This window comes from Sceloporus occidentalis, unplaced genomic scaffold (genome assembly GCF_023333645.1).
Source record: "Sceloporus occidentalis isolate IW3139 unplaced genomic scaffold, rSceOcc1.0.p SCAF_21, whole genome shotgun sequence".
NCBI lineage: Eukaryota > Metazoa > Chordata > Lepidosauria > Squamata > Phrynosomatidae > Sceloporus > Sceloporus occidentalis.
This window is the reverse complement of record NW_028317001.1, coordinates 5,891,130-5,904,552: the sequence shown is the minus strand read 5'-3', so window position 1 is coordinate 5,904,552 and position 13,423 is coordinate 5,891,130. Positions and strand designations below refer to the sequence as shown.

Below are 13,423 nucleotides of genomic sequence, written 5' to 3'. Positions count from 1 at the left end.
GGGGTCTGTGGGGGTCTGAGGAAGGGGAGGCAGGGGACTCAGAACCAGTGGGGAGGCTGGGCTTTGGGGGCTGGGAGAGAGAGGTGGGGAAAGAGACCCTCCCTTTGGGCCTTAGCTGGGGAGGGTCCACCGGTCCTTGCCTCCCCCTTTGGGAAAGGAGACCCCCTCAGCCCCCTGGACTCACTCCTGCCACTCATTCCTAGAATGGCTGGGACTCAGAGGAGTTTCCTAGGCATTGTCACCTTCTGCCCTCCATGGCCATTGGCACTGGCCTTTTCCCCATTGCCTTCCCTCCCTCAGCCCTTGGACCTCCTCCTCCTTCGCACTCAGAGCAACCCTTCTCTACAGCTGAGGAGACGGCCTCTGACCCAGGGAAGCTCCGGCCATAAAGGACTGAAGGAGAGCCCTTTCTGGGGCTGCAGGATTAAGGGTCTTTATACTGAAAGTAGGTCTTTATTCCTGGAGCTGAAAGAGGACCTTTGTTTAAATGTTTCAGTCCAGGATTGTTTGGAAGGGCTGCAGCTGAGAGAGTGAGCCCATTCTTTGCAGGCATAAAGCCCCAATTTCAGTCTCTAGCAGCATTGTTTTCCCAGAAGGTGGAAGTGAGATTTCAAGACCTCAGACACAATGCTCCAGTGAGTCCTTTTTATGGGGACTGTATGTGTATGTGGTGTTTACTAGAGCTTTGTGACATATTAGTTTCACTCATAATCCTATACATTTATAGATTTTTGTTGTATAAGTGCAACATATTCAGCAGTGTGCATCTTTTGAAAAAATATACAAGGAAATGTGAAGAAATTGTCATTTTGACAATAGATCCATTCAGAAACAATGCACACAAATGTACATGCCTCAATTTCTGTGTGGCTTTAGCAAGCAGAGGGAGGAGGGGCATATTTCATGCTCCTGGTATGACTGACACCCACAAACAAGACATTTTGTAATTGTCAGTTTGTAAACTGCTTTGATCTTTTCGGAAAGGTGGTATATACATAAATTTATTATTATTATTATTATTATTATTATTATTAATAATAATAATAATAATAATAATATAAACACAGTACTTAAGCTCAGAGATTTTTCTCATTTGTAAAAATGAAATGATTATTTTCACCAGTGTCTAAATGGAGAAGGGGGCATAATGGGGGCGGCCATCGATCAGATCATTGAAGAAATACAGGTCTTATCCAGCCCAGGGGCCAGAGTTTCTCCACCTGGAATATAAATAATAGAATCAAAGAATCGTAGAGTTGGGAGAGACCTCAAGGGCCATCCAGTCCAACCCCATTCTGCCATGCAGGAACTCTCAATCAAAGCATCCCTGACAGATGGCCACCCAGCCTCTGCTTAAAGACCTCAAAGGACGCAGACTCCACTGCACTCCAAGGAAGAAGTGTGTTCCACTGTCGAACAGCCCTTACTGTCAGGAAGTTCCTCCTAATGTTGAGGTGGAATCTCTTTTTCTGTAGCTTGCATCCATTGTTCTGGGTCCTGTTCTCTGGAGCAGCAGAAAACAAGCTTGCTCCCTCCTCAATATGACATCCCTTCAAAAATTTAAATAGAACTATCATATCACCTGTTAACTTTCTCTTCTCCAGGCTAAACATCCCCAGCTCCCTAAGTCATTCCTCATTGGGCATGGTTTCCAAATCCTGCACCACTTTAGTTGCCCTCCTTTGGACACACTCCAGTTTCTCAACATCCTTTTTGAATTGTGGTGCCCAGAACTGGACAAAATGTTCCAGGTGGGACCTGACCAGAGCAGAATAGAGTGGCACTGTTACTTCCTTTGATCTAGACATTATACTTCTATTGATGCAGCCCAAAATTGCTTCTTTGCAAGAATGACATAGGGAACCTTACTGAAATCAAGGTATACTATATCCATAGCATTCCCTTCATCTACCAAGGCCTTACTGAAATCAAGATATACTACATCCATAGCATTCCCTTCATCTACCAGGATCATCTATCGAGATTAGATTTGTCAGGCATGACTAATTTCTGTGAAACTAATATTGACCTTATGTGATTATGGCATTGCTTTCTAGATGTTCACAGACTCTCTGTTTAATGATCTGCTCTTTCCATAAAGAAGGTGGTCCTCCTCCTCCTCCTCCTCTTCCTCTGCATGAAACAGAAATCAAATTCTCATCAGTGATGATGATGCAGCATGGAAAAATTAACATTCCTGCCTTTAAAATCTTTTTTTAAAATAATTTTTATTGAAACTAAAGTACATACAATGAATTTTATACAAAGCATAATTCTTTATATATAGTTTCTACATTCTATTGCAACTTATTGGTATTTAAAGTCTGAGGAGGCCTGAATCCTGTTGGTTAAACCTAGCGTAGACCGACTCAACCCATAATTGACATGAGTCAATCTATAGGTAAATCCAAGAGACTGAGTGATTCTACTCTGATCAGGACTAAGTATAGGATTGGATACAGGCTAAGATTTAGTCCTACTTGTGGCTAGAACAGGACATTCCCAAGCCAAGATGGCCAGGCAACAGTGTTGAAAATAGGCACTCTCCACATGGGCAGATACACTCTCAGAATTGTGACTTCTCTACATGCAGAAGGCTGTCATGGGAATTGGTTGTTCCCTTCACATCAGCTCAATCCTCTGGTGCCCCCCCCCCCCCCCCGTCCCTGATCCTGGAAGGAGGGCTGGATCCCATGGAAGGGGGTCAACCAGAGAAGAGAGAGCTCCTTTCTTGCCCTGCTTGACCTGGGAACTCCCTGGAAGATGGAGGGCAACTGCTTTGGCCAATGGGAGGCCACTAGGCCAGAAAGCCTGACCCAGCAGAACCCTCTATGCTCCAGTGTTGCTCCGTGTGGAATCGGGCTAGGAAGCAAATGCCCACCTCTCATTGGCCCAACGGAGGCATATCTCATCGGCGTGTGTCACCAGCAGGATGCTGTTCTCTGTCTCCTTGAATGCTGCAGGGTTTCTTGCCAAGCCAATCCTAACCCTGGGCCCTTTTCTCAGGACCTTCATCTCGGCCTTCTTGTACACGGCTTTGGGGCCTCCCTTTCTGGAAGTGACCCAAGTGCAGGATCACCAGGACCCCTGCCCACCTGATGGCCAACACAGAGGCCAACCGGAGGGAGATGGGCTCCAAGAGAAGGAGGCTACCGAGGTCCAACAACTCTTTGGTGAGTCACTATTCTATTAGCTTCATCTGGATCACTGCTGGGCCAATTTATGAAAGGAAGCAAATAAAGTACTGTCTGAGTTTGGCAGAGACAGTCCTGGTTAATCCTCTGTCATCCCAATATTTTGAGGGCTTTTAAAATGTCCTGGTTTCTCTCTTCTCCTCCCACTTTCCCAATACTTCAGCTCATTTCAATTTCTGCATAATGATTGCCAAGGAGTTTGCAGCCCATCAACTCAAAAGTGGGGGTTGGAGAAGAAAGAAGGGGGCAGGGACTTGCCCTTGCTAGGAGTCTAAGGCAAAAACAAACTGTTGTGCCCTTTCCCACTTGTGTGATATTCTTCATAAACATCTTTGTCCATCTTCACCACTTTCTGCTGTTGCTTGTCCACATATGTCTTGTTTTTTCCATCTGTGAAATGTTGGGGGATATGGGAGAATGTCTCTGGATCTAAATTGGAGGTGGCCCAGTGGCCCTCAAGCCGACAGTGCTCCCAAGAACTGCTTTTTAAAAATGACATTCCCCTCTGAAATTTGCCAACAAATGTCTAAATGCACTATAATCTTTGGAGGCTAAATGTACTATACCTGTTGGGATAGTCAGTATTCTAATCCATCATTAATATCCCAGCCATGGCCTAAATTATATTGTATATTACATTGAAAGAATTCGAGACAAACTGGACCTGAAAGGCAGTAGCTTTTTTCTTGCTGACAGAATTTAAAGTTTATTTCCTGGACTAAATTCTGAGGTGATCAAATAATTTTTGGGATGCATCATGTGCTTCTCCCTCCCCTTTTATTAGTCATTCTCTGGATGAGGGCTATTTTCTATTGCAGGTGACCTTTGCAGAAGTGGCAGTATATTTCACTGAGGATGAATGGAAACTGCTGACGAAGAAGCAGAGACTTATGTACAAGGATGTGATGATGGAGAATTACGAGAATGTGGCCTCTGTGGGTAAGGAAGCTGAATTCATTGCCCTTACTATGAAGACTGAGGGCCCTTTCATTCTGCATTATCATGGCACTATGATTCCACTTTAGAATTATAGAATCAAAGACTTTAAACAGATAACAAGGACCATCTAGTTCAACCCCTTGCCATGCAGGAATACACATTGAAAGCCTCACCAACAGATGGCCACCTAATAATAATAATAATAATAATAATAATAAGTTTTATTTATAGACCGCTATTCCGCAATGATCATAGCGGTGTACAGTAAAAATTGTAATACAATACAAAATACAAGGTGACAGTTAAAGGAGGGAGAAGTCTCGTCCTTCAGGCAGCCCCTGATGTTGCTGGGTCTGCCTGATCGCTCCCTTTTTTTAAAGACCTTCAAAGACCTTTAAAGACCTTCAAGAAGGAGCGCTTTAGAAATTAATAATAATAATAATAATAATAATAATAAACAATAATGAGATGCCACCATGCTCTGAGGGAGTATATTCCACTGTTGAATAGCTCTTACTGTCAGGAAGTTACTCCTAATGTTTTGGTGGAACCTCTTTTCCTGTGGCTTGCTTCCATTGTTCTATGTCCTTTGCTCTAGAGCAGCAGAAAGCAAGCTTGCTCCATCCTCAGTATCTCTTCAAATATTTGAACAGGGCTATCCACTCTTAACCTTCTCTTCTCCAGGCTAAACATTCCCAGATCCCTAAACCACTCCTCATAGGGCTTGATGGTTTCCAAACCCTTCACCATTTTTATTGCTCTCCTTTGGATAAACTCCAGCTTCTCAACATCCTTTTTGAATTGTGGTGACCAGAAATGGACACAGTATTCCAAGTGAGGGTCTGACCAAAGTAGAACAGCATTGCACTATTACTTCCCTTAATCTATAACGCAGAATCAAAGAGTTGAAAGAAACTAGAAAAGCCATCCAGTCCAACCCCCTGCCATAACACTATACTCACATTGATGTGTCGTAGGACCACATTGGCCTTTTTAGCTGCTGCATCACAGTGTTGGCCCAGGTTCAAGTTGTGGTCTACCAGGACTCCTAGATCCCTTTCACACATAATTTGTCGTAGCAGCTTTCTGTGAAATCTTGGAATTTGTAGTTTAGTGAGGAACTATTGCTCTCCACTTTCTAAGGATTCTAAAAATCTTATCCTAAACTGTCAATTCTAGGATTTTGTGGGAAGGAGCCATGGAGATAAATGCTTTTTGACTCCAAATGCTCCTCAGCCCATCCCTGACCAGGTTTCCTGGCTTTTTTGGCCCCTCTTCAAGCCTTTTGAGACTCTGGAGAGACTTCTTGGGTAGAATCCCTCTGTTGGCCCTGCAATGGCTTAGAAAACAATGGCAATGTTGTTTCTTTTCCTACCTGAGCTTCCTTAGTTCCATGGTTGATTCAAGAGGCCCTTTGTTACCCAGAATGTTGGAGTCTGGGGAGGACACCCGCAAGTGCTATGCTTTTAGGGGAATTTGGTACTTAGCTGAAAGGAGATATAAAGTTTGGTTGGGGCAAGAGCAACCTTGGGATTCAGCTTAACTATACCAGACCTGGAAGCACACAGAACTCCAAAGGCATATGAAATAGTTTTTAAAATTTTTATTGAGGGGAAAAGCATAATACACACACACACACACACACATACACACACACGTAAGTGTTCAAAAACACGCACAAGAACTAGAGAACAGGTGGGAGTGATCAAGAGATGTAAGACTTTCATAATGGTAATACTTTACCTAGGTGGATCTTGATTCCAATTGCTGAGGGTTCGAAATGGGAAGAGAAGTCAGGAGTTCCTGCGACAAATGGGTTTGGCGGCTGCATTGAGGTGCTTAGCCATGTAAACCGATAGACTGTCTGTCTGTAATTGGAATGAAGTCAAACAACAGCCAGTCAGGGCAGATATTTATGCTGTAATTGTTGCTTGGAGGCAGAAACCGAGTGTCCGAAAGGGTTTAAATCACCTTAGAATGTGTCCTGGGGGAAGAATGGTCTGAAACCAAATTGAATGCAATGGGTGCTTGGAGCAAATAAATCAGACAAAAAGGATTAGCACACTGGCTCTCAGATCCATCTTGGCTCTGAATTCCTATCGTGTTCACAAGCCAATATACAGCACAATCTGAGGGTGACACTCCCAGATGCAGCTCAACAATAACATAGCAGAGTACAGAAGCAAATATCCAGATATAGATATTGGCAAAGCACTGACCACTTTTTACACAAAAAAAAATCTATCTATCTCGAGTTACAAAATAATACAAATATTTGCAAGCTCTCCTCTCCGACTTCCATGAACTTCACCATCTCTTGTACACAGAACTCCAGTCCAATCCACACCAATCTGCATGTGAGCTGTATACTGTATTGGTTGGGAGTCATCTCCTGGTGCCAAACAGCATGAAGTGACCTCTACAATTAGCTTGCATCATGCCTTGGGCTCTCACTCAGGACTCTATGGCAACCTTACAGGATATGATGCCACCTGTCAATCAAAGTATTTTTGCACATGTTTCATGGAATATTTTTTCAACAGTCCTTTGACTATCTGCTTCCACTGATTCCCTCAAGGCAGTCCCCATCCAGTCTCTTCTTTGCTAGCTCCTATGAGTAAGGATACAATCATTCCATGGATTTAGAGCATAAGCAGCAGGGTCATACTTGGGTTACTCACAGCAAATTTATTAATTTAATCTCAAATAAGGAGAGGTTAATGAGGTCTAAATTGTGGGGTAACACCCTCCTGTCTTTAGTCTGATTTTCAGTCTCATCTGTCATTGTCCTTCTTTACAGAAAAACATCTGAGTCATGAGAGAGTCCACACAGGAAAGAAGTCACATAAATGCCAGCATTGTGGGAAACATTTTACTTACAAGTCAATCCTTGTCATGCATCGAAGAGTCCAGACCGGACAGAAGGCATACAAATGCCAGCATTGTGGGAAATGTTTTTCTTGGAAGTCAAACCTAGTGAAACATCAGAGAGTCCACACAGGAGAGAAGCCATTCAAATGCCAGCATTGTGGGAAATGTTTTTCTCGGAGGTCAGTCCTAGTGACACATCAGAGAGTCCACACAGGAGAGAAGCCATACAAATGCCAGCATTGTGGGAACTGTTTTTCTCAGCAGTCACACATAGTGACACACCAGAGTGTCCACACAGGAGGGAAGCCATATAAATGCCAGCATTGTGGGAAAGGTTTTTCTTCTAGGTCAGACCTAGTGAGACATCAGAGAGTCCACACAGGAGAGAAACCATACAAATGCCAGCATTGTGGGAAAGGTTTTTCTTCGAAGTCAGACCTAGTGACACATCAGAGAGTCCATACTGGAGAGAAGCCATACAAATGCCAGCATTGTGGGAAAGGTTTTTCTTCTAGGTCAGACCTAGTGAGACATCAGAGAGTCCACACAGGAGAGAAACCATACAAATGCCAGCATTGTGGGAAAGGTTTTTCTTCGAAGTCAGACCTAGTGACACATCAGAGAATCCATCCTGGAGAGAAGCCATACATATGCCAGCATTGTGGGAAAGGTTTTTCTTCGAAGTCAGACCTAGTGACACATCAGAGAGTCCATACTGGAGAGAAGCCATACAAATGCCAGCATTGTGGGAAAGGTTTTTCTTCAAAGTCAGTCCTAGTGACACATCAGAGAGTCCACACGGGAGAGAAGCCATACAAATGCCAGCATTGTGGGAAAGGTTTTTCTCAGAAGTCAAACCTAGTGAGACATCAGAGAGTCCACACAGGAGAGAAGCCATACAAATGCCAGCATTGTGGGAAAGGTTTTTCTTCTAGGTCAGACCTAGTGAGACATCAGAGAGTCCACACAGGAGAGAAGCCATACAAATGCCAGCATTGTGGGAAAGGTTTTTCTTCTAGGTCAGACCTAGTGAGACATCAGAGAGTCCACACAGGAGAGAAGCCATACAAATGCCAGCATTGTGGGAAATGTTTTTCTTCTAAATCAGACCTAGTGAAACATCAGAGAATCCACACAGGAGAGAAGCCATACAAATGCCAGCATTGTGGGACATGTTTTTCTTCAAAGTCAAACATAGTGACACATCAGAGAGTCCACACAGGAGAGAAACCATACAAATGCCAGCATTGTGGGAAATGCTTTTCTGAGAAGTCAGCCCAAGTGAAACATGAGAGAGGCCACACAGGGGAGAAGCTACAGAAATCCCAGTATTGAACTAACCTTATATTTGTCAAGAAGGAATACAAAGAATATATTTTTAATCCTGTGGTAATAAGAAAAAGCCCTTATGATTTTGTTTATTAGGTTTGTCTGTCCATATGTCTGTTTATGTTTTAAAGTCATATTTTGTTAAGTTTAAGTTTTAATTGGTAATAGTATAGGTAATTGCTTTGGGTTGTATATTTGTCGTAGATTGTGGATTGTGGTATAGGTTAGGTAGATGAGGGGTGGGATTTGTTGCAGCTGGATAGAATGGGAATGGTATCTTTTGAAAAGTGTGAGATGTTGTCTGAAGAAAATTTTGGGGTATTAACAGAAAGGGCTAGTTTGTGGGAATGGCAAAGGGGCCTTGTTACCTGTGGGGCATAGACTGTGGGAATTGGGGGTGTGGCTAGGTTTGGAAGAGGGTGATGTTGAACGTTTGGGGTTCTAATATATTGTTTGTATTGGAGTGGGCAGTTCTGGCTTAAACACTGGGTTTCTGTGTGTTCTCAATAAAGTTCTTTGCTATTTCAACACACTGGACTCTTTGATGCGCAGAAGTTCTGAATTTGCCCAAAATTGAACCTTTCTTCTCTCCTCAGTCCTCAGCTCCATTCCCAGACATAAGAACAGAAGGGGCACACACACACATATGTGCACAGAAACACACAAACATACAGGATACACAGAGAGAGCTATATTTCAAAACTAGAGCCTTTCTTTCCTGGCTTTCCCTCCTGAGTCCAGCTCTGCACCTTGGCCTCCATTGTGGTCTCCTCAAAGAAAGAAAGGAGGGAAGGAAGGGGAGGCCGCTGAACTCCCGGCGCATACCTTACTTTCCCGCAAAGGCCACCAGCGGAATAGGCAGCAGCATCTAGGCCCTGGCAATCCCTGCACATGCTGAGGAGGGGCCTTTGGGGCCATATGGGCATGCACAGTCTCAGTCCCTGAAGCAATGGCTGCCCTCACAGTCTGTTCTGAGGAGGGAGGGATGTGAGGAGAGCCCTCGTTCTTTCAGAGGAATGGCTGCAGGGTCTTCTGGGGGGCCCTTGGGCTGTTATAAGAAGGAAGGAAGCCCCTCTTCTCCCCCAAGAGAAAGGCAGGCCTCCTCTCCCTCTTTCCTTCCCTGCCCCCTCCTTGGGGGATTCCTTGGGTACCAGGTACTTGGGGAGTTATTATGAGAAGAGAGAGCAGGGGGGACCCTTGGAGAGAGACATGACCATGGATGAGAGGAGATCCAAAGGTAAAAAGGGCTTTGAGGAGCCCCTTCCCTCCTGGAAAGTGGGGCAGAGGAGAGACCCTCCCTTCTGATGCCACATTTGGGGAAGGGTTTTGTGCCAAATAGAAAGCATCACACAGGATAGGGTTCAATAGCATTGGAAACAAAAAAAATGGGGGGGGAGAAGTTTTCTCTGGAGTCCTGGGGGGAGGGGGCTCTGGGGGAGGGAGAGAAGAGCCAAAATCTAGGCCAAAGCCAAGAGGAAGGAGACAGAGGGATCTCAAAGCTCTAGCAATTCCCTGGCAACCTGGGAACTAGGCTTAGAGGCCCACAGGATCCAGATTGGGCTCCCCCCTCAAATAATTACCTTTTCCTTCACAACAACCCTGCAGAGGAGGACCAACAGAGAGACCCACAGCCCCAGAAACACCCCCCCCCCCAAGTTCTGGGAGCATACTGAAAGGGCCTTGGACCCCCTTGAAGGGATGTAATAATAATAATAATAATAATAATAATAATAATAATTTATATTCTGCCTTTTCTCAAAGGAATCAAAGCAGAGTACAGTAATAAAATAACATACAGTTTAAGAATTACTATTAAGACCCCGAAACCCTCAACCCTCCTCCCAATTATAAGAATATTAATCAACCGCTAAAAAGCTATTTTTTAAACGTTTCTTTAGAATAAAGTATAACAAATTAAGAATAAAGAAAGAAATAAGAGAACATATAACTAAACTAAAGATTGACTAGAAATGCCCATAACCAATCTGACTGCCATATTCTGTGCCAATTGAAGTTTATGAACTTGGCACAAGGGTAGCCCCAGGTAGAGTGCATTACAGAAGTCGAGCCAAGAGGTGACCAGCGCATGTACTACTGTTTCAAGGTCTCCCTGCTCCAGGAAGCGGCGCAGTTGGCATATCAGCCGAAGCTGATAACAAGTGCTCCTGACCTTTGCATCCACCTGAGCCGTCAGATGAAGTGATGAATCCAGGAGCACTCCCAAACTGCGGACAGAGTCTTTCAGGGGAAGTGTGAACCCATCCAGAACTGGCTGACATAACTCCATTCCTGGATTAGGGGTCTCCATTACAAGTACCACTTGGATTCCATTTGAGTTTGTTTTCCCTCATCCAGTTCATTACTGCATTAAGACAGGCATTCAGAGGAGAAATGCCATCCTTAGTCACTGCATCAGTAGGAGATGGACAGGTTGCATACCTGTAACAGTATTTCATTTCAAATGAATAAATGCATGAATAAAGGGATTTGTGACATATTTTGACTTCAGGCTGGTGCTCCTTCCCTGAATGAGACTGGCCCATTGCGACCTCAGGCTGGTGCTCCTTGCCTGCAGCAATGAGATGGGACCATTGTGAATTTAGGCTAATGCTGCTTACCTGAAGGTTTGAGACATGACCATTTCAACCTGAGGCTGATGCTTCTTGCCTGAAACACTGGGACTGGCCCATTGTGATCTCAGGCTGATTCTTGTTGCCTGAGAGATTGAGACGGGCCCATTTCGACTTCAGTCTGATGCTCCTTGGATGGAGGATTGAGACGGTACTATTGTGACTTCAGGGTGGTGCTCTTTACCTGAAGGATTGAGACTGGCCCATTGCAACCTCAGGCTGATGTTCCTTGCCTGAAAGGTTGAGACGGGAGAATTGTCACTTCAGACTGGTGCTGTATACCTGAAGGATTGGGACTGGCCCATTGTGTGTCAGAAACAGGGTATAAGGGTTCTTTCATAAAGGGTAAAAATATTAGGATTTCATTATTATAGTTAACGTAGGAGTTATAGTTGTCGTTCATAGTAGGTAGTGTAGAGTGATGGGTTATAGAAAGCATGTGTGGGAAATTTTCGAAAGACAGAACAGCGCTCTTCACGGTGCGACTGTCTGGGAGAAGGGAAGGGAAGGATAGACAACCTTGGTATCTATGAAACCTCCGCTTGTGTTGCTGTAGCTTGGGAATTGGGGGCTGGCTAGTTGAGCAAGTTCCTTTGGACTTCAGACTTTGCAAAAAGGTGTTAATGGATGTTTCTGCCTAGATTCATTAATAAAGCTTCTTTTGTTTCAAATGAGTTTGATTTTTTGAGCACAGGACTGACTCTAGATCTCACATTGCAACTTCAGGCTGATGGCCCTTGCCTGAGAGATTGAGACTGTCCCATTGTGACCTCAGTCTGCTGCTCCTTACCTGAAGGATTGAGACAGGACTGTTGTGATCTCACCCTGAAGTTCCTTGCCTGAAAGACTGAGATGGGACTATTATGATTTAAGGCTGGTTCTCTTTACCTGCAGGAATAAGATGGGACACTTATCACTCCAGACCTGGTGGATTGATACTGGTCCATTATGACCTCGGGTTGACGCTCAATGCCCGAAAGATCGAGACTGGTGCAGTGTGACTTCAGGCTGTTGCTCCTTTCCTGATGGATTGAGAAAGTACTATTGTGACTTCAGGCTGATGCTTCTTTCCTGAAAGACTGGGAATGGCTCATTGTGACCTCAGGCTGATTCTTGTTGCCTGAGAGATTGAGATGGGCCCATTGTGACTTCAGGTTGGTCCTCCTTACCTGAACAAATGAGACTGGCCCATTGTGATCTCAGAGTGATGCTCCTTATCTGAAGGAGTGACACTAACTCATTGTGACTTCAGGCTGATGTTCCTTCCCTGAAGGATTAAGATGGGCTTATTCACTTCAGGCAGGTGTTCCTTACCTGAAGGATTGAACCAGGCCCATAGCGACCTCAGGGTTATGATCCTTGCCTGAAGCATTGAGACTGTCCCATTGTGATCTCAGCCTGAGGTGCCTTTCCTGAAAGATTGTGACAGGACTATTATGAGTTCAGGCTCTTTACCTGAAGGATTGAGACAGGACTGTTGTGATCCTTACCAGAAGCATTGAGACTGTCCCATTGTGATCTCAGAATCATAGACTCATAGTTTAAGGAGAGAACTGAAACAGGACGTGAAATCTGAATTGAAGACAGAATTAAGAGAAATCAAACTATCTCTGGAGGTAGTCGCTAAAGAAATGAGTCAAGTTACCACAAGAATTGACAAATTGGAAGAAAAGTCTCAAATATCAGAAGAAAAATCTGCTTTTTTAATTCAACAACAGGAAATGCAACTGATGCTAAAGCATTGGATGATTTAAAGCAAAGGGAAAGCTCATTGAAAATAAGAGGACTAAAGGAAATCCAACATGAAAACCTCTATGAATATCTTGTTCCAGCGTTAGCTGATTATATGGAGATCCCCTATCAGGATTTCATTAACGATGTCAACAAAACTTTCAGGATTAACTCTCAGATTGCAAAAGACAAAAGCCTGCCCAGGGACATTGTTATTTCTCTTGTGAGGAAAACAATACGGAATGAACTTTTATTATTGAGCTACGAAAGCCCTTTGGAAATAGAAGGTTGTGCGATAAAAATCTTTAAAGACATCCCAAAAAGAGTTCTTCAAAAAAGGGGGAATTACAAATTCATAACAATGAACCTGAATAAATATAAAATTCTTTATAAATGGGAAAAGCTGGAGGGAATCTCAGTAAAGTGGAACCAAAAATGGTTCAAACTGAACACGGTTCAAAAAGCAAAAGATTTCTGGATTAAATATGGCAAGAGGATTGAAAATGGACCTGGAAGAAGAAATGACAAAAGGAGTGATGATATAGACCAAAACAATGGACAAAATGGGAATCTGGACGATTACACGGAACCAGGACAGATTGACAGTGAAGAAGATGAACAGGACGTTAATCCAAATCTAGAAGAAGAAATAAAAGATGATGATGAGAGGAATGCGACAGAGGAGGGAGAACGAATAGAAGAAGAGTTAAAGGTAAATATGAAAATATT

General features: G+C 43.8%; 2 protein-coding genes across 2 annotated transcripts in view; one reads left to right on the top strand and one right to left on the bottom strand.

Annotated features, from left to right (window-relative positions):
• Positions 1 to 13,423, bottom strand: part of LOC149301485 (uncharacterized) — a 251,973-nt gene that overhangs the window by 181,304 nt on the left and 57,246 nt on the right. The window lies entirely within an intron of this gene.
• LOC149301486 (uncharacterized) lies at positions 4,085 to 8,402 on the top strand. The gene is made up of 2 exons (XM_089484293.1): positions 4,085 to 4,133; positions 6,934 to 8,402. The coding sequence occupies exons 1-2, from the start codon at positions 4,085 to 4,087 to the stop codon at positions 8,337 to 8,339; spliced, it is 1,455 nt and encodes a 484-aa protein (XP_089340419.1). The 3' UTR covers positions 8,340 to 8,402.